The sequence below is a fragment of the Salmo salar genome, chromosome 24 (genome assembly GCF_965601325.2).
Source record: "Salmo salar chromosome 24, fSalSal1, whole genome shotgun sequence".
Lineage (NCBI taxonomy): Eukaryota > Metazoa > Chordata > Actinopteri > Salmoniformes > Salmonidae > Salmo > Salmo salar.
Window position 1 is genome coordinate 18369982 of NC_138314.1, and position 16333 is coordinate 18386314.

The window sequence follows — 16333 nt, forward strand, 5'->3', positions numbered from 1 at the left end:
TCCTCGTTTGGTGACCAAAAACACGCCACCTCCTGGAGAAGACAGATTTTGTGCCCAGTTATCCCCAACACGTCGTTCTCCTCACCCGGTTTAACATTCGGTTTTCAATTTGACACAGTGCACACAGAAAAAATCATACATATCATTGTTTTCGCCTAATGGCTCCCGCCATCCATATATATCATTGTTGCAAATTCAAGTAGTGTAACTGTTGCTATCTCTCAAGGCTGCATCGTTACATTATAATATTAAGTTGATTCCTTTGGAGTGATTTCAATAAGCTATTAGTAATTGGACATATTTTTCCAATGTTAAAATGGTTATGGTTGAATTTGACGCACTTCGAACATGCCTGTTGACATGCTAATAATGTTTCCCTGACGTTTTTGTCTGCCTTTTCAATCCCGAGGAAATGGACTCGCCTCCCATTTTTTTTTATTTCCCAGTGTCCTGGGAGGAAAGTAACTTGGTGTTGAAGACGACAATGAAAAAAATAGCCTACATGCGAGGGTTGGATTAAAACGATTTGTGTCTTACACTTTTGAACTCATTCAAATTGTAGTCTATTACAGCTTTTGTTCGTGGGGCTGGTTTCGATTTGTTTTACCGAATGAGTCTGCTCGACAAAACGGTCCGTTCTTGACAAAACATTCACTTTTCAAAGGTAGGTAAGAATTAAATGTGCTAATTATTGCTTTATGAAAAGTTGTTAGTTATATAGGAAATCTCGGTCATATCCACACACCCGGTGCGGTCATTACCACGATTTGAAATCCTATCGATGAATGATGGTCTTTTCTTGGCGTTGTATGATGTGCATTTTAAGACCCTGTCTGCTTGGCTAATCCAGCCACCTGTTTATCACATTTTAATTTATTCTAGCGCTCTCATGTTTTTTCTCGGCACGTGAACTAGTGGTGTGCGGGTCAGCTGTTTGTTCTCTAGCAATTACTATAATTACGAATAGATACCAGTTTTTCACTCTAGTATAAACCCTATATTAAATGATCTGGCGGTAAGTACAGGGTTATGCTTTTTTTCTTCCATCTACAGGCGTTTGTCCCTCATAATGGGATATGCCACTGACTCGCTCAACCTGTCTAAACTAGAGCAGTTCAGCATGTTCAGAACAGGAGGCGGTGCAAAATGGGAGCTAGGGAGACTGTTACACGGCAAGTGAACTGTGAAACCTGCCACTGGTCAGTGCTGAGGGTCATTCTATTGAGGGATACTGCGAAGACGTGATTTGGACCATCCATGCAAACCAGCAACATGATTATCGCGACGCATTGTCTATTCACAGACATAGGAGGTCAAGGATACCTGGAGGATTTATGCGTTGGGTGTGTATCAATCTGTAGCTAACCATACCTTTTTCTTTCTCGCCCGCAGTTGGAACTCCGTGAGAAATAGAGATGCGCTCATTAAAGGAAATGGGTATCACACAGACATCCGGAAAACGCATCCACGCGCCACGGCTGCCTCGCACGATGTCAATATGTTTTAACAATACAAAGGATTCCTTCAAGGACCTCGATTGAGATACCGCATATGCGCGCTTGTCATGGGTGCGTCGACGCGGTTATTTTGCTCTGCTCCATATGGTTTTGGAGCGCTTATGCAATGAGACAACCGGGAATTATTAAGTAGGACTAGCCAGCATTGATACATATCACGACAATATGGCTGATCAGAGTAACATCCAGTCTGCTGCTTCCAAAAGCATCCGGCCATTCAAGTCCAGCGAGGAATACCTGTATGCCATGAAGGAGGACCTGGCCGAGTGGTTTAACACGCTGTATGACCTGGATATAACGGCGGACACCTTTATGGAAGGGCTGGAGACTGGCTGTGCCCTCTGTCGGCATGCCAACAACGTGAATCGCGCAGCGCTGGAATTCCAGATGGAGTACCCGGAGGTTGCACAGTCATTGAGGATGCCAACCAAGGATGTGGTTTTTCAGTCGCGCAACGTGGTCCCTGGGTCGTTTTTGGCTCGGGATAACGTGTCCAATTTCATCGGCTGGTGTCGTCAGGAGCTCTGGATCAAGGATGTTCTGATGTTCGAAACCAACGACATAGTGGAGAAATGCAACGAGAAGAACTTTGTGCTGTGCCTGCTGGAGGTGGCGCGGCGCGGGGCCAAGTTCGGCATGCTTGCCCCGATGCTGATCCAGCTGGAGGAGGAGATCGAGGAGGAGATCCGGGACCAGGAGAACCAGGGGGAGCCCAGTCCAAGCCTACTTCCAATAAGCAGGGCTTTCGTTCGCAAGGAGAGTGTGGTTGATGAACCCGAGCCTGCCCCTTATGCACATTGGCAACAGAAACAGAGGGTGCTCTGTGACATGAGAAACTTAGATGAGTTGGTAAGTAACATCTCAGGTGTATTGATTTTCTGATATACCTAAAATATTGTTTGGGAAAGGACTGCACACAATCCCCTCATAACATTACATTTCCATAAGTGTGCAGTAGGCCTAGGATGCAGCAAGTTTTCATCTTCAATACATTCACTCATATTGACCAAAACAAGTTATGAGAGAAATCAAATGTCCTAAAACAAGACCTCCCCTGCCCTTGTGCAAGATAAACAATTCATGTTGTGTCCCATGATGCCAAAGCAACACATGGAGCAGTTGAAAGTAGGCCTAACCTACAGAAGTGCTCGCCCAGAGTTAAAAACGTTACTGTGCCAGAAGTGAAGGGCCCTCTTTGAAAAACACATCTCCCTGACATGTTGACGTCACTACACCCTGCTCTCCTGTGTGTGTTCAAGGTGGACGCTGCCTTACTGATCTGTGTCAGCGTGTTTGCCTCCTAACTCCACTAATTATCTCCCTCACAGGCTCTAAAATGTTATGTGGGTATCTCGTGACATTTCTCAAGGACTCCTCCAGGGTGAAATGTCAGTTCAGCTCCTGCCTCTACGAGGTGGTTGGCAGCCAGGGGAGCTACTGCTCCTTGTTATTTGTTCATGTGGAAGAGCGCAGCTGTTTGATTAGTATTATCATAATAGATATATGCTGACGTTACACTTTTATACACAATCTATTATCCATGTATAACTTGATGCTTCCATTTGCATTCAGGTGGGGTGTAGTGTTTCCCCCTGGGCTGCAAAGCAGTGTTCTACCCCTCAACGTCCAGTCCCACTGGCTGGTCCACATTGCGGCCTGGCTGCCAGACAGACGTGTGTGTGTGAGCACGAGAGAGACATCGTTAGAGACAGAGAGACTAACAGGCAGACGGGGGTTAGCTGGTGGAACATGTGCTTGGGTTATGAGGGGGAGAGGAGTTAATATTTTGGTGCGGATGAGCGGAGTGAGGACAATGGTATCCTTTCACACCACAGATGAGAGCAGGGGAGAGACAGTCAGCAGACATACTCATGCCCACTTGGCCCTCTATAGACCTCAGATGGCCGAGCACTAATTGCTGGATCACAACCATGAACACTAGCTTCTGAGGGCATACAGCGGTACTATGTACCCAACCTCTGACCTAGTACCAGCACCTACATACACTTACTGCCATAACCGGTTTTATACGCTATTATTACTATTTCAGACCTCTTTAATCAAGGCTAACTGCTGATGTTCCTATGAGAATGCGACGGCAAGGGGGTGAGACCTTATCATTATGGTGTACAGTGTACACACCCATCCACCCACACCACTAAGAGATGGTCAGGGACATGCACTTGCTGTGTCCCATTTTCTAAGGGGCAGTATGACTCACCATGCACGCTGAGTGAACTACATACGTTTCTGCTACCCCGAAAGCCTCTTTCTGTCTACCTGAATAAAGTGCCTGGGTGCTGGAGGAAAACTGCCTGCATCAGCAACATGAGGCAGTTCTCTCAGTAAGAAATCAGGAGGGAACAGAAAGGGGGAGAAACACAGCACAGCAGCATTATTACCCACAGTCCTGCATGGTATTAAAGAGTATAGCATTACAGTACTGCACCGTGTTCCTGTAAATGTGCTACAGCATCCTGTTCAAATTATTGCAGCTCGTTGAAATACATTTTGGTCGATAGATCTCCTCATACAGTATTTAATATCTATTTTGGAACTGACCTTGTCTGGATCATAGTGATACTGAGGCAGGCCAGTCAATGTCGGCCCATATCCAGACTATATAGACCAGTAAATTAACAGAAATCCAACTTTTGTATGACTGGAGGGCTTTAGATTCAATAACGATCAACAAAGCCAGCCACTGAATCACAACGATGCCGCAATGCATCATGGGTCATCCATAACCTTAGTCACGAGTATTCTCTGCATTGCACTCGGCCTGGCATTCCCCTCTTCTCTTTTCGATAAAGTAGCTTCCCATGGGATTAGTCTCTGTGAAATTACTGGAAACCTCATTGTCTCTAGTCATGAGAGATAGAGGGAGAGAAATAAAGATGAAGGGCTTAGTGATATTTTCATTGGTCCACAGCTGTGACACCAGCAGTGTGCAGGGCAGTCATGCTTGCCTTGTGGTGTGTCAGGGGTTTTTCTCGCCCTCTTTTTCTTTATTTTTCCCTTTTCTCTCTCTCATTCCTATGTCTCTTGGCGTATCCATCAAAACTCTCCTTGAACCCTCCTTTACACTCTAACGTTTTTGACAAATTGTTTGTCTTGACGACAGTGGCTCAAAGGGTTATCATTCGTGCATTTATCAATCACTGACACTCCACTTCTATTAATTAACGACCAGAGTCCTGGCACCCAGCACATTCAATATTGAAGGCTGTTTAAAGGAGGTGTTTAACCCTGGTGATCAGCTTTGGTCTGTGGGTTAACTGACATAAACAATTTAAATGCCGGCAGGAGTCTGGCTCAGGGATAGTTTCCTGATCTCTCTTAGGATGCCATTCGGTTACATGACAGCATGTAATGTCATTTATTGTAATGGATCACTCATGATGGCACGACCAGGCATGACTCCAACACCATCATTAAGTTTGCCCATGACACAACAGTGGCCTGATCACCGACAACGATGAGACAGCCTATAGGGAGGTCAGAGACCTGACCGTGTGGTGCAAGGACAACAACCTCTCCCTCAACGTGATCAAGACAAAGAAGATGATTGTGGACTACAGGAAAAGGAGGACCGAGCACCCCCCCCATTCTCATCGACGGGGCTGTAGAGGAGCAGGTTGAGAGTTTCAAGTTCCTTGGTGTCCACATCACCAACAAACTAACATGGTCCAAGCACACCAAGACAGTCGTGAAGAGGGCACGACAAAACCTATTCCCCGTTAGAAGACTGAAAAGATTTGGCATGGGTTCCTCAAAAAGTTTTACAGCTACACCATCGAGAGCATCCTGACGGGTTGCATCACTGCCTGGTATGACAATTGCTCGGCCTCCGATCGCAAGGCACTACAGAGGGTAGTGCGTACGGCCCAGTACATCACAGGGGCCAAGCTTCCAGCCATCCAGGACCTCTATACCAGGCGGTGTCAGAGGAAGGACCTAAAAAATGTCAGACTCCAGCCACCCTAGTCATAGACTGTTCTCTCTGCTACCGCATGGCAAGTGGTACCGGAGTGCCAAGTCTAGGTCCAAGAGACTTCTAAACAGCTTCTACCCCAAGCCGTAAGACTCCTAAACATCTAATCAAATGGCTACCCAGACTATTTGCATTGCCTGCCCCCCCCCCCCCCCTTCTATGCTGCTGCTACTCTCTGTTATTATCTATGTATAGTCACTTTAATAACTCTACCTACATGTACATACTACCACAACACCGGTACCCCCGCACATTGACTCTGTACTGGTACCCCCTGTATATAGCCCCGCTATTGTTATTTACTGCTGCTCTTTACTTATTTGTTTTCTATATCCCTTGTGTTATTACTCTATACTACACTTAGTCATTAGGTATGGGTTTATGAATAGGTGAGAAATATGATTCAGGGTCCCATTTTAAAATAGGCAAATGTAGTTTTTAGACAGTGAGCAGTCAACCTCTTCCTGCCCTGACTGCAGGTCGGCTAGCGTCTCCAGGATGTGTGATGAAACCCCAGATAGGTGTCATATCTCAGGGAAAAGCTGAAGTGTATCTGTTGTCTGAGGGCGACTCAGTTCCTCTGTTTGTTTTGCTCTTTACCACTAAGCCCTGATGTAAATACCCCAGGTTGATTCCCACTGCCCTGTCACTCAGCTCTTACTCATCGCGCACACACACACATACACACACACATACAGAGACACGACTTTCCACTGAAGTTTGAGGAACCAGTGTCATGCTATCCTGAAAATTCCCCCACCCACCAACCCTCAGTTCCTACCTCTAGTGGGGCCTACAGATAAGCAGCCGTTCATAATCTCAACTCCCTGAATGTTCCATTTTACCCTATTCCTGCAGGTGTGCCTTGATACAATGAGACAGGCAGCTGCTGGCTTGTGTATACTGTCCAAACAACTTTTATCCTTTGACATTAGAGGATTTTCTCAACTATGAACCATCCCATATTTACCTACCTCCTCCAGAGACTATGATAATGATAAGTCCCAAAACTGTCTAGATCCCTTCAGAATCCAATGGCAATAAGACATGCCAAACTAACTACACAAACGCCCTTTTCTGTGTGTTTTCTTGGCCCTGCAGTGTGCTGTTCTCTCAGCTGTGGGCTTGGAGAGCATTCAGGCCTCGAGGTTAGTGGCCTACATACAACAATGATACAGGCTCATGAACAACAAAGAATACATAAAACATACTCGGCCACGAATGCACATGCACAGCTTTTAATGCGTATGCACATACACATACTACAGGCAGGCTTCACACACACACATATAGGCACATACACCTTTGCCAGCCAGCATGCAGCCTCAAAGACAATAACAGCAAACCCTAGGAGCTCTGCCTCAGGTCTAAAAGGATGCTTTGTATGCTGCGCTCTCCCTCCATCTATCTCATTCTTTCAGACAAAATGTTTCATATGTCTTCACCCTCAGACTCCAAGACTCAGTCATTCATTTAATAAACACTCAACAACCCCCACAGCCCCCATCACATCCCCCACATACTTCCCTTGGGGACGATAAGGCAATGCTTTATTGGTGGCAGAGGAGATGAGAAGGAAGAGACTGCCAGTGTTGCCAACACTGTAAACTATGGCTGTCATCTCACATTGAGATGGAATGATTGGCCCTGATGGTGTGGGTGTGGACACAGGAAGAGGAGCAGGCACCAGGAGGGTGAGTGGGAGGCTATATGTCTTCTGTGAACACTTTGCCCCATTAACCTTATGGTCCAATTCATGTATTCAGAAAACAGAGAGAAACACAATAACAGATAATATGCCTGGAGTGTCTTTACTGTACACTCTGCTACAGCCGACTGTAATGGATTTTACACACAGGGATAGATGGAGAGTGTGTGTGAGAGAGAGAGGAAAAGTAGGTCATCATGGCTGGCAGTGTCAGGCTCATGGGCTTTGCTAGGGGAGCATATCTCAATGTTTCTGTTTGCAGCGTCTCACACACACACTTCTCGGGAGAGTTTTCTACATGAGGTCAGTGCACGGACTACCTGGGCCCTTAAATGTTTTAGCATTTTATGATTATTTATTAGTCCAGCTGACTAATACAGAACAGACCCCTCTCTCTCTCTCACCTCCGCTCTCCATCATGTGGCAGGAAACAGACCAATGGGCTGACTTCACAGATTGTTGTCAGTTCTATTTCATTATTGCAATGTCTAGCTAGGTTTACAGTGGAAACTGTGCTTGTGCACATGCTTAATGTCATGTGTGTTTTTGTTTGGGTGAGTAGTCTTGTTTTGTGCGCCCCCCCCCCCCCCCCCCCCCCCCCCCATCCCATCCCTCCCACCCCCAGCTGAGCCCCGCCTGGAGTCTCAGGTGGACTGGCGGAATCAGCAATCACTGTCTATAGCCAGTCACTCATAACATTGGCAGACCACAATTAGACTACAGACTGATGATAAAACAACAAGGCAACAGTAAACATGTCGTCCCCCACTAATGATACACACACATTTCAGTTCATTACTATATCTCCCGCCTTGGGCCAATCAGTGTCGTTTTGTAAAATCCGGATCTCTATGGCAAGACGCATCATTCACCCAGGTTACGTCCGGTGCTGTCTGAGATATCATGTGTGACTAACAGAAGGACGGATAGACAGAGACCGGTCCACAGTCCCCGCCTCGATATCATCGTGGGGGACAATAAAGCACTCTTCCATCATGTGATATGGACGGAGATGAGGATTGTCTGGTGTCTCGTCATGGTGATCCGAACAGCTCACCAGCTCAAAAATCCTTCCTTTCATTTTGAACTGGAAATGACCCGAACCCTGTTTCTGAAATCATCAGTTTCTCCTAAAGTCAGATATGTCCTCTGCATGGCAATGTGATGTGTTAGAATGGAGGCAGTCCAATGTTATCACGGCTGGTTTACCTCAAACCCCTCCTCCCCCAACCCTTGTCAAATCTCTGAGTAGACACGTGTTTTTCATTTAGTCACACAGCACTAAGCAGAAGAGTGATCATGTGGTCAAAAAATAGGTTTCCAGAAAAACAACACTTTCTTTAAATTATAGGTGGGATGTCCCACATTTTTCCCCTTGAGCAAGGTTACTTATGATTCGCCTTACTAAAATACAGTGGTTTATTGTTTCGAAAAGATAGCTCACTTTTGCGAAGGCTGTAGCATCAACAAAGAAGCTAAATAAATACAATGATAACTGTACTTTTCATTTCTAAGTAACAGTGTTGCCATTCTATCCATAGTCCCAAAGTAAATGTTCTTAGTTTTAGTTGACGTTCTCATTTATCAGGATAACCCAGGGGGTTGGTCCCTGTTCTCACCATCCTCAGCTGGTCTAGCCTGTTGGTGTAGGATGCAGTAGGGTGTGTTCTTACAAGCACCCGCATGATCCATCCAACAATGCTGCTCCCCCGCGGGTGTTGGTTCAACAGCACCCTTTCATCACCGTAAACCCGTCCTGAGTCCCGCCAAATTTCGGTGCTAGGAGAAAAAATGCTGGCTGAGTAGGCCAATTACATTTTCTTTGTTTTGACCCACGACTGTTTGTCTTTTGAGACAAGGTGATTGAATAAGATTTAGTGGTGTCTGCGTCCAGTGTTTTTAGGATGTGGCGTAAATGAGAGGCTAAAGCAGTAATCCCCCCTGAAGTTCCAGATATGCTCCTCCATTCCAATCTACTCCCTGTGGCCTAGATTCAATTTCAAGAAGCTTCCATCGCTCATCTGATTGTATGGTTTGTGTTGGGACGTGTCCTGTCATTTCTAGAGATCCCCACCATGAAGCCAAGGCTGGGACACAGTCATCCCTTTATTGTAAAAGCAACTTAGCACATTGTGGCTAAGGGAACACAACTAAACTGATTCAAAACTCAGCTAGACCGTCATTAACTGGCATTTCACAACCGTCATGCCAATAACGGCTACATTCCAAAGAAATTACATGAAGAGGGATCGTTGCCATACACAAATCACTCACTCACCACCAATCCCATTTCCTCTGTGTCCCAATGAAGTACAGTGTGTATGGTGTGCTCCCGGGGGTTGGAAAAGCCTCACCCCTCATCTTATCTCCTCCATGGCCTACCCTCCGCTCTCCTCCGTCCCTATGTAGGACAGGAAGGAAGGTAATAAAGAGTTGATTACCTCAATCTCTGTTGGAGGCAGAGAATCAGCGACCACCAATATGGTGTGTGGACTCAATTATCAAAGGGAAAAACAAAACACATATCCTGCAAATACACCCTGCTTCAAGGCAAACCCAGGAACACTAATTAATCTGAGTTTCACAACACTGTCTCTCGTTGTTCATTGATCACAGCAGTGTTGTGTTTTCATACCGTCCCTACAGATACATGTGAACATTCTCCAGCTGATCTTGAGATGATTACAGTAAATTCCTTCCTAGTATACATAGGGGTGTACTGTGAGACTGTCTGAATCTAACTGCAGATGTCGGGCCTTGGTTCTTTCTCTGTCTCTCTCTCTCTCACACACGTCACAGCTCTTCGGCACGTTCCCCATGTGACCGACACCCATCCATAATTCATCCCCCAGCTCTCTCACAGCGCTCCAGTTCCACATGCTTCCTGCGTGACCTCACGTTTTCTCTCCCCTAGCACGGTTCCACGTCAGTGTTTTAGTCTCATGCTCTTGTGTGTGTTTGAGTGATTCTCTGAGCTTGTTGTGTTGTACAAGGTCAGTTGTTGTTTTAGCTAAGACACAGCAGTCACCAGAATCTGATTTGGAATGATGCAATTAGATTCCACAAAGTTTATATGAAATAGTTAACTGATATTTAAACAAAGTTCAATGGTGTCATTGATGGGAATGTCTCAGACCATGTTTCTATGAGGGATCTTTTTGAAACAGGGTTGATATTTTCACTGTATATTTACAACCCTCAACTCTATGACCTCCTCTGGAGGAAAACTGATGACCTCAGTCAGCCCAAAGGGTTTGTGGGAGGTGTCTTCTGGGGCTGGAAGGAGAAACAGCTGAAAGGCTGTACTAAAGAAAGAAAAAAGAAAACAAACGGTCTGTTAAAAAAAGGAAGGATAAGGCTGTGTGTGTCTGTAACCAGGAGGATATTTCCATTAACTCACTGGCTGGGGTTTTTCCAAACAGGGTTTGTCCACATAGTGAAAGAACAACTGAGAGACTAAAAGGAGGCTTGGAGAGCAAGCAGAGCAGAAAAGGGCAGTGAAAGAAATACATGACAGACAGAGAAAGACTCTGTGAGAAACTGAGGAGGGATGATAGAAAGAGATGAAGAGGGACTGATAGACTAGCAGATGGAGAAGGAGAGAGTGGGAGAAAGAAAACAGGAAACAGAATTCAGTAGAGAGAGAAGGCAGTGGGAGGCTAATGATTTAGTATGTAGTCCTGGGGAGACAGGTGAGATGTAGAGAGACTTAACACTGATTCCACCCTCACTTTAATTAGTAGGGGGAATAAAGACCACTATTTTAGGAAAATAACAAGGTCCCTCCCTAATCTCCTGAATAAGCCATAATCTGGAAAATGAGCCATTCACCACAGTGAGCAGCCACACTGGAGGCCAGTCATAACCTGCAACACTGATGCTGCATCTAGCTAATATACTATATATGGATGGTATACTGTCTTCTTCAATGATACCTGGCTAGGTTTCATTTATGTTGATCTTATTCAATCTCTCTTCATCTTATTTATTTTCTTAGTGTGATTAATTCCTTGAGCGACTACTGAGAGCCTTTCCCTTGTTTCTCTAATGTGTTTAGACTGGACATGTGCTCCTGTCTATACAGTACATATGGAGTACAGCAGTCCCTGTTTGTCTGTCCTTGCTCAGCTTGCCTCTCTTTGTCCTCTGTGATGTTGTCGGTCTCTCTCTCTCCTCACCATCTCTCGGTCCACAAGTGTGCACACGCCTTTGTCTGAGAGATCTGCCAAGAATAACATCAAAGTTGGCCAATCCCGGTCGAGAGAGAGAGCCCTCGCAAGGGCAGGCCTCTCTCGCCCCCACCCTAGAGTTCTGTCTGACTCCACTCTGCTTAATAAGCACCCCAACCACATACAGCACAGTACCAGAGCCGTCTCTCTCTGTCAACCCAAAACACCACTGGAACCACAGGATCATTTACGTCATCCCTTTGACTTTAGTTATAGCCTCACCTTATTGCCCATCAAAGTACTGCTCTGCGGTCAGGAGGTCCCTACAGCAGTGTGTGTGTGTGTTGTAATGCGAACTCTTTTCATTTAGCTTTATGTGTATTCCTTGATGACATTTTATACTGCAGCAATGAGCTGGACTAAGTGTTCCAGGCAGCTGAGGCAATAATTGGCGAGGGAGGGGAGGGGCCCTCCATTACTCAGGTACTCAGAGGGACCTCTGCTCTGCTGAAAGCTGAGACACACAGACAAACAGTGCTAGCCATGTCTCACCCTAATGTAATAAAGTCACTATGCTGTTGACACACACACACACACACAGCTCAGGACCAGAGGGGATTTGGTCATGATCATGGATATGAGTAAGCATGATCTCATAGGAAGAGTTGAAATAAAGAATAAGGAAGGTTGAACAGAGACTGAACAGTTTGTGCTTCTTGTTGTTCCTTTCTGTAGCTGTGTGAATATGGAGTGTCATGTTTCATTGGCTGTGGGTGTTAAACAGGCCTGTGTTATGTCTTCTTCTCCAGGTGCGGGAGATCCTGGGCCGCTGCTCCTGCCCCGCCCAGTTCCCAATGACCAAGGTGTCTGAGGGGAAGTACAAAGTGGGAGACTCCAGCGCGCTGATCTTCATACGGGTATGAACTGACCATTAACCTTTACCCCATCTACTTATCCAGACTATAAGAGTCAACAACCATCCTTAAGTCGTGTGTGTGTATATATATATATATATTTATGAGGGATCCCCATTAGCTGCTGCCAAGGCAAGATTAAGGGAATTACATCACAAAACAATTAAAATAGTGTATTCGGAAAGTATGCAGACCCCTTGAGTTTTTCCACATTTTGTTCTGTTACAGCCTCATTCTAAAATTGATTACAAATAAATAAATCCTCAATCTACATACAATACCCCAAAATGACAAAGCAAAAACAGGTTTTTAGAAATGTTTGCAAATGTATAAAAATTTTTTGAAATATCACATTTACATAAGTATTCAGACCCTTTACTCAGTACTTTGTTGAAGCCCCTTTGGCAGCGATTACAGCCTTGAGTCTTCTTGGGTATGATGCTACAAGCTTGGCACACCTGTATTTGGGGAGTTTCTCCCATTCTTCTCTGCAGAACCTCTCAAGCTCTGTCAGGTTGGATGGGAAGCGTTGCTGCACAGCTATTTTCAGGTCTCTCCAGAGATGTTCGATGGGGTTCGGGCTCTGGCTGGGACACTCAAGTACATTCAGAGACTTGTCCCAAAGCCACTCTTGCGGTGTCTTGGCTATGTGCTTAAGGTCATTGTCCTGTTGGAAGGCGAACCCTCGCCCCAGTCTGAGGTCCTGAGTGCTCTGGAGCAGATTTTCATCAATGATCTCTCTGTACTTTGCTCCTGACTAGTCTCCCTGCCACTGAAAAACATCCCCACAGCATGATGCTGCCACCACCATACTTCATTGTCGGGATGACGCCAGGTTTCCTCCAGGTGTGATGCTTGGCATTCAGGTCATCATACGAGAGAATCTTGTTTCTCATGGTCTGAGAGTCCTTTAGGTGCCTTTTAGCAAATTCCAAGTGGGCTGTCGTGCCTTTTACTGAGGATTGGCTTCCGTCTGGCCCCTGTACCATCAAGGCCTGATTGGTGGAGTGCTGCAGAGATGGTTGCCCTTTTGGAAGGTTGTCCCATCTCCACAGAGGAACTCTGGAGCTCTGTCAGAGTGACCATCGGTTCTTGGTCACCTCCCTGACCAAGGCCCTTCTCCCCCGATTGCTCAGTTTGGTTGGGCGGCCAGTTCTAAGAAGAGTCTTTGTGGTTCCAAACTTCTTCCATTTAAGAATGATGGACGCCACTATGTTCTTGGGGACCTTCAATGCTGCAGAAAGGTGTTGGTACCCTTCCCCAGATCTGTGCCTCGACACAATCCTGTATTGGAGCTCTACGGACAATTCCTTCGACCTCATTTCTTGGTTTTTGCTCTGACATGCACTGTCAACTGTGGGACCTTATATAGACAGGCGTGTGCCTTTCCAAATCATGTCCAATCAATTTAATTTACCACAGGTTGATAGGATATGATAAGATATGTTGCCACGACTGCCATGTTGCATTTCCATCCCAAAGCCCTTGCTTGGAAGTGTACTTCGTCAGACTGCCAAGAACCTTGCCCTCATGCAGGCCAAGTTGGCGAGACACGGTAGTAATAACACCAAAGGCCTTGTTGATCTCTGCACCAGACAGGATGCTCTTGCCAGCATACTTGGTGTCCAACATGTATGCTGCGGCGTGTATGGGCTTCAGGCAGAAGTCTTCATGCCATTTGATGTATTTCAGAACTGCAGTTTCTTCTGCTTGGAGCAACAGTGAAGTGGGCAGGGCAGTACGGATTTCTTCTCTTACATCTGCAAGCAGAGTCTTAACATCTGACAGGATGGCATTGTCTCCCTCAATCCGTATAATGGCTACTGCTATAGGTTTCAGGAGTTTCAGGCTGCTTACCACTCTATCCCAACATACATCATCCAGGAGGATCCTCTTGATAGGGCTGTCCTTGTCGGCAAACTGTGATATGGCCATTTCTTGGAGAGACTCCTTCCCCTCCAGGAGACTGTCAAACATGACAACATCAATGGGTGTTGCTGGGAAGCTTCAATGCGGTGCTCTTATTCTTCTCACTTTGCTTGGTGTAGATTGCTGCTATAACTTGATGACCCTTCACATACCTAACCATTTCCTTGGCTCTCTTGTAGAGGATATCCATTGTTTTCAGTGCCATGATGTCCTTGAGGAGCAGATTCAATGCATTAGCAGCACAGCCAATGGATGTGATGTGAGGGTAGGACTCCTCCACTTTAGACCAAGCAGCCTTCATGTTCACAGAATTGTCTGTCACCAGTGCAAATACCTTATGTGGTCCAAGGTCATTGATAACTGCCTTCAGCTCATCTGCAATGTAGAGACCGGTGTGTCTGTTGTCCCTTGTGTCTTTGCAGAATACTGGTTGAGGGGTGGAGATGGAGTTAATTATTCCTTGGCCACGAACATTCAACACCCATCAGAGATGATTGCAATACAGTCTGCTTTCTCTATGATTTGCTTGACCTTCACTTGAACTTTGTTGAACTCTGCATCCAGCAAATGAGTAGATAAAGCATGTCTGGTTGGAGGGGTGTATGCTGGGTGAAGAACATTCAGAAATCTCTTCCAATACACATTGCCTGCGAGCACCAGACGTGAACCAGTTGCATACACTGCTCGAGCAAGACATTCATCAGCATTTCTTTGACTACGTTCCTCCATTGAGTCAACAAACACTTCTGATTCCAGGAGGACCATGAGCTGTTGCTATCGATAAGGTGTCTGATTCATAATTTTCACCTCGAATAGAAGTAGAGGGACTTTTGTCAGAGGTTGTTTGTTGTGAGCGCTGAGGGAACTTTATGCACTTGGCCAGATGATTCTGCATCAAAGTTGCATTCTTAAAATATGATTTGGCACAGTATTTGCAAATGTACCCAGCTTTTCCTTCTACATTAGCTGCAGTGAAATGTCTCTACACATCTTTCCTGTAAAGATTAGAAATAAGTTTTAAAAAATAATTCCATGTACAGATAAATAGTTAAGCAGTTAGATTAAACAACTCCTTTGTAAGATACATGTTTTAAAATGAAACATGTATGGAAACAGGTGAATTAGCACTTCTCAGTTAGCAGGCTCAAGCAAGCTAAAACTCACATGGTAGCAAAACTAACTAGCAGAAATTGTTAAGTTAGAAATGATTTAAACACACTTTGCTGTAGGCTACCATTTTCTAGTTAACAAAAAATCATGTATGTCATATAAAATATATTTACCCAACCCAGTATTGTAATTAAAACTTACCAGAAAGCATGTAGTGCTCAGACAGTGTAGTAGTGTGGGCTCAATAGCGTCTCATTAGTGTGCAAGATCTTGAGAATCAGCTGTTCATGTGATGGAAGAATGCACTGCGTATGCAGAGGGTTGCAATTCCATTGAATTGGAGATAGTTTAACCAAAATATGCCACAAGACCTAGAATTGCCTTGTGTATCCCAAAAAAAGGTTCACTGTTAAAAGCTAACTTTTTTGATGAATTTAAGCAAAATTCCCCAAATTCCCAGGCATAACTTCCCGGAAAGTTTCTGACCCATTCCAACCCTAGCCGTAAAACCAAGTGGTCACATATCGTTCTGGGTTCCACTGCGCAAGAGTAGAGAGGGGGTCCGTGGAGTTTTATGAACATCAAGGCACAGTGAATGTATACTGAACAAAAATAACCCAACATGCAACAATTTCAACAATTTTACTGAGTTACAGTTCATATAAGGAAATCAGTCAATTGAAATACATTCATTAGGCCCTAATCTATGGTTTTGACATGACTTGGGAGCCAGCCCCACCCACTACAGAGCCAGGCCCAGCCAATCAGAATGAGTTTTTCCCCACAAAAGGGCTTTAATACAGACAGAAACACTCCTCAGTTTCATCAGCTGTCCAGGTGGCTGGTCTCAGATGATCCCGCAGGTGAAGAAGCCGGATGTAGAGGTCCTGGGCTGGTGTGGTTACACGTGGTCTGCGGTTGTGAGGCCGGTTGGGCATACTGCCAAATTCTCTAAAATGAAGTAGGAGGTGTCTTATGGTAGAGAAATGAAC

General features: G+C 45.3%; 1 protein-coding gene across 2 annotated transcripts in view; it reads left to right on the forward strand.

Moving 5' to 3' along the window:
* LOC106584974 (uncharacterized) overlaps positions 1-16333 on the forward strand; it is a 47470-nt gene continuing 31137 nt past the window's right edge. Inside the window, exons 1-3 of one of the 2 annotated variants that reach the window (XM_014170661.3) lie at positions 1-664; positions 1393-2366; positions 12198-12305. In XM_014170661.3, coding sequence (XP_014026136.3) covers positions 1683-2366; positions 12198-12305 — 792 coding nt within the window. In that variant the 5' untranslated portion in view covers positions 1-664; positions 1393-1682. Of the gene's footprint in view, positions 665-740; positions 2367-12197; positions 12306-16333 lie in introns of those variants that run through there. The other variant, XM_014170662.3, reaches the window with a different exon arrangement.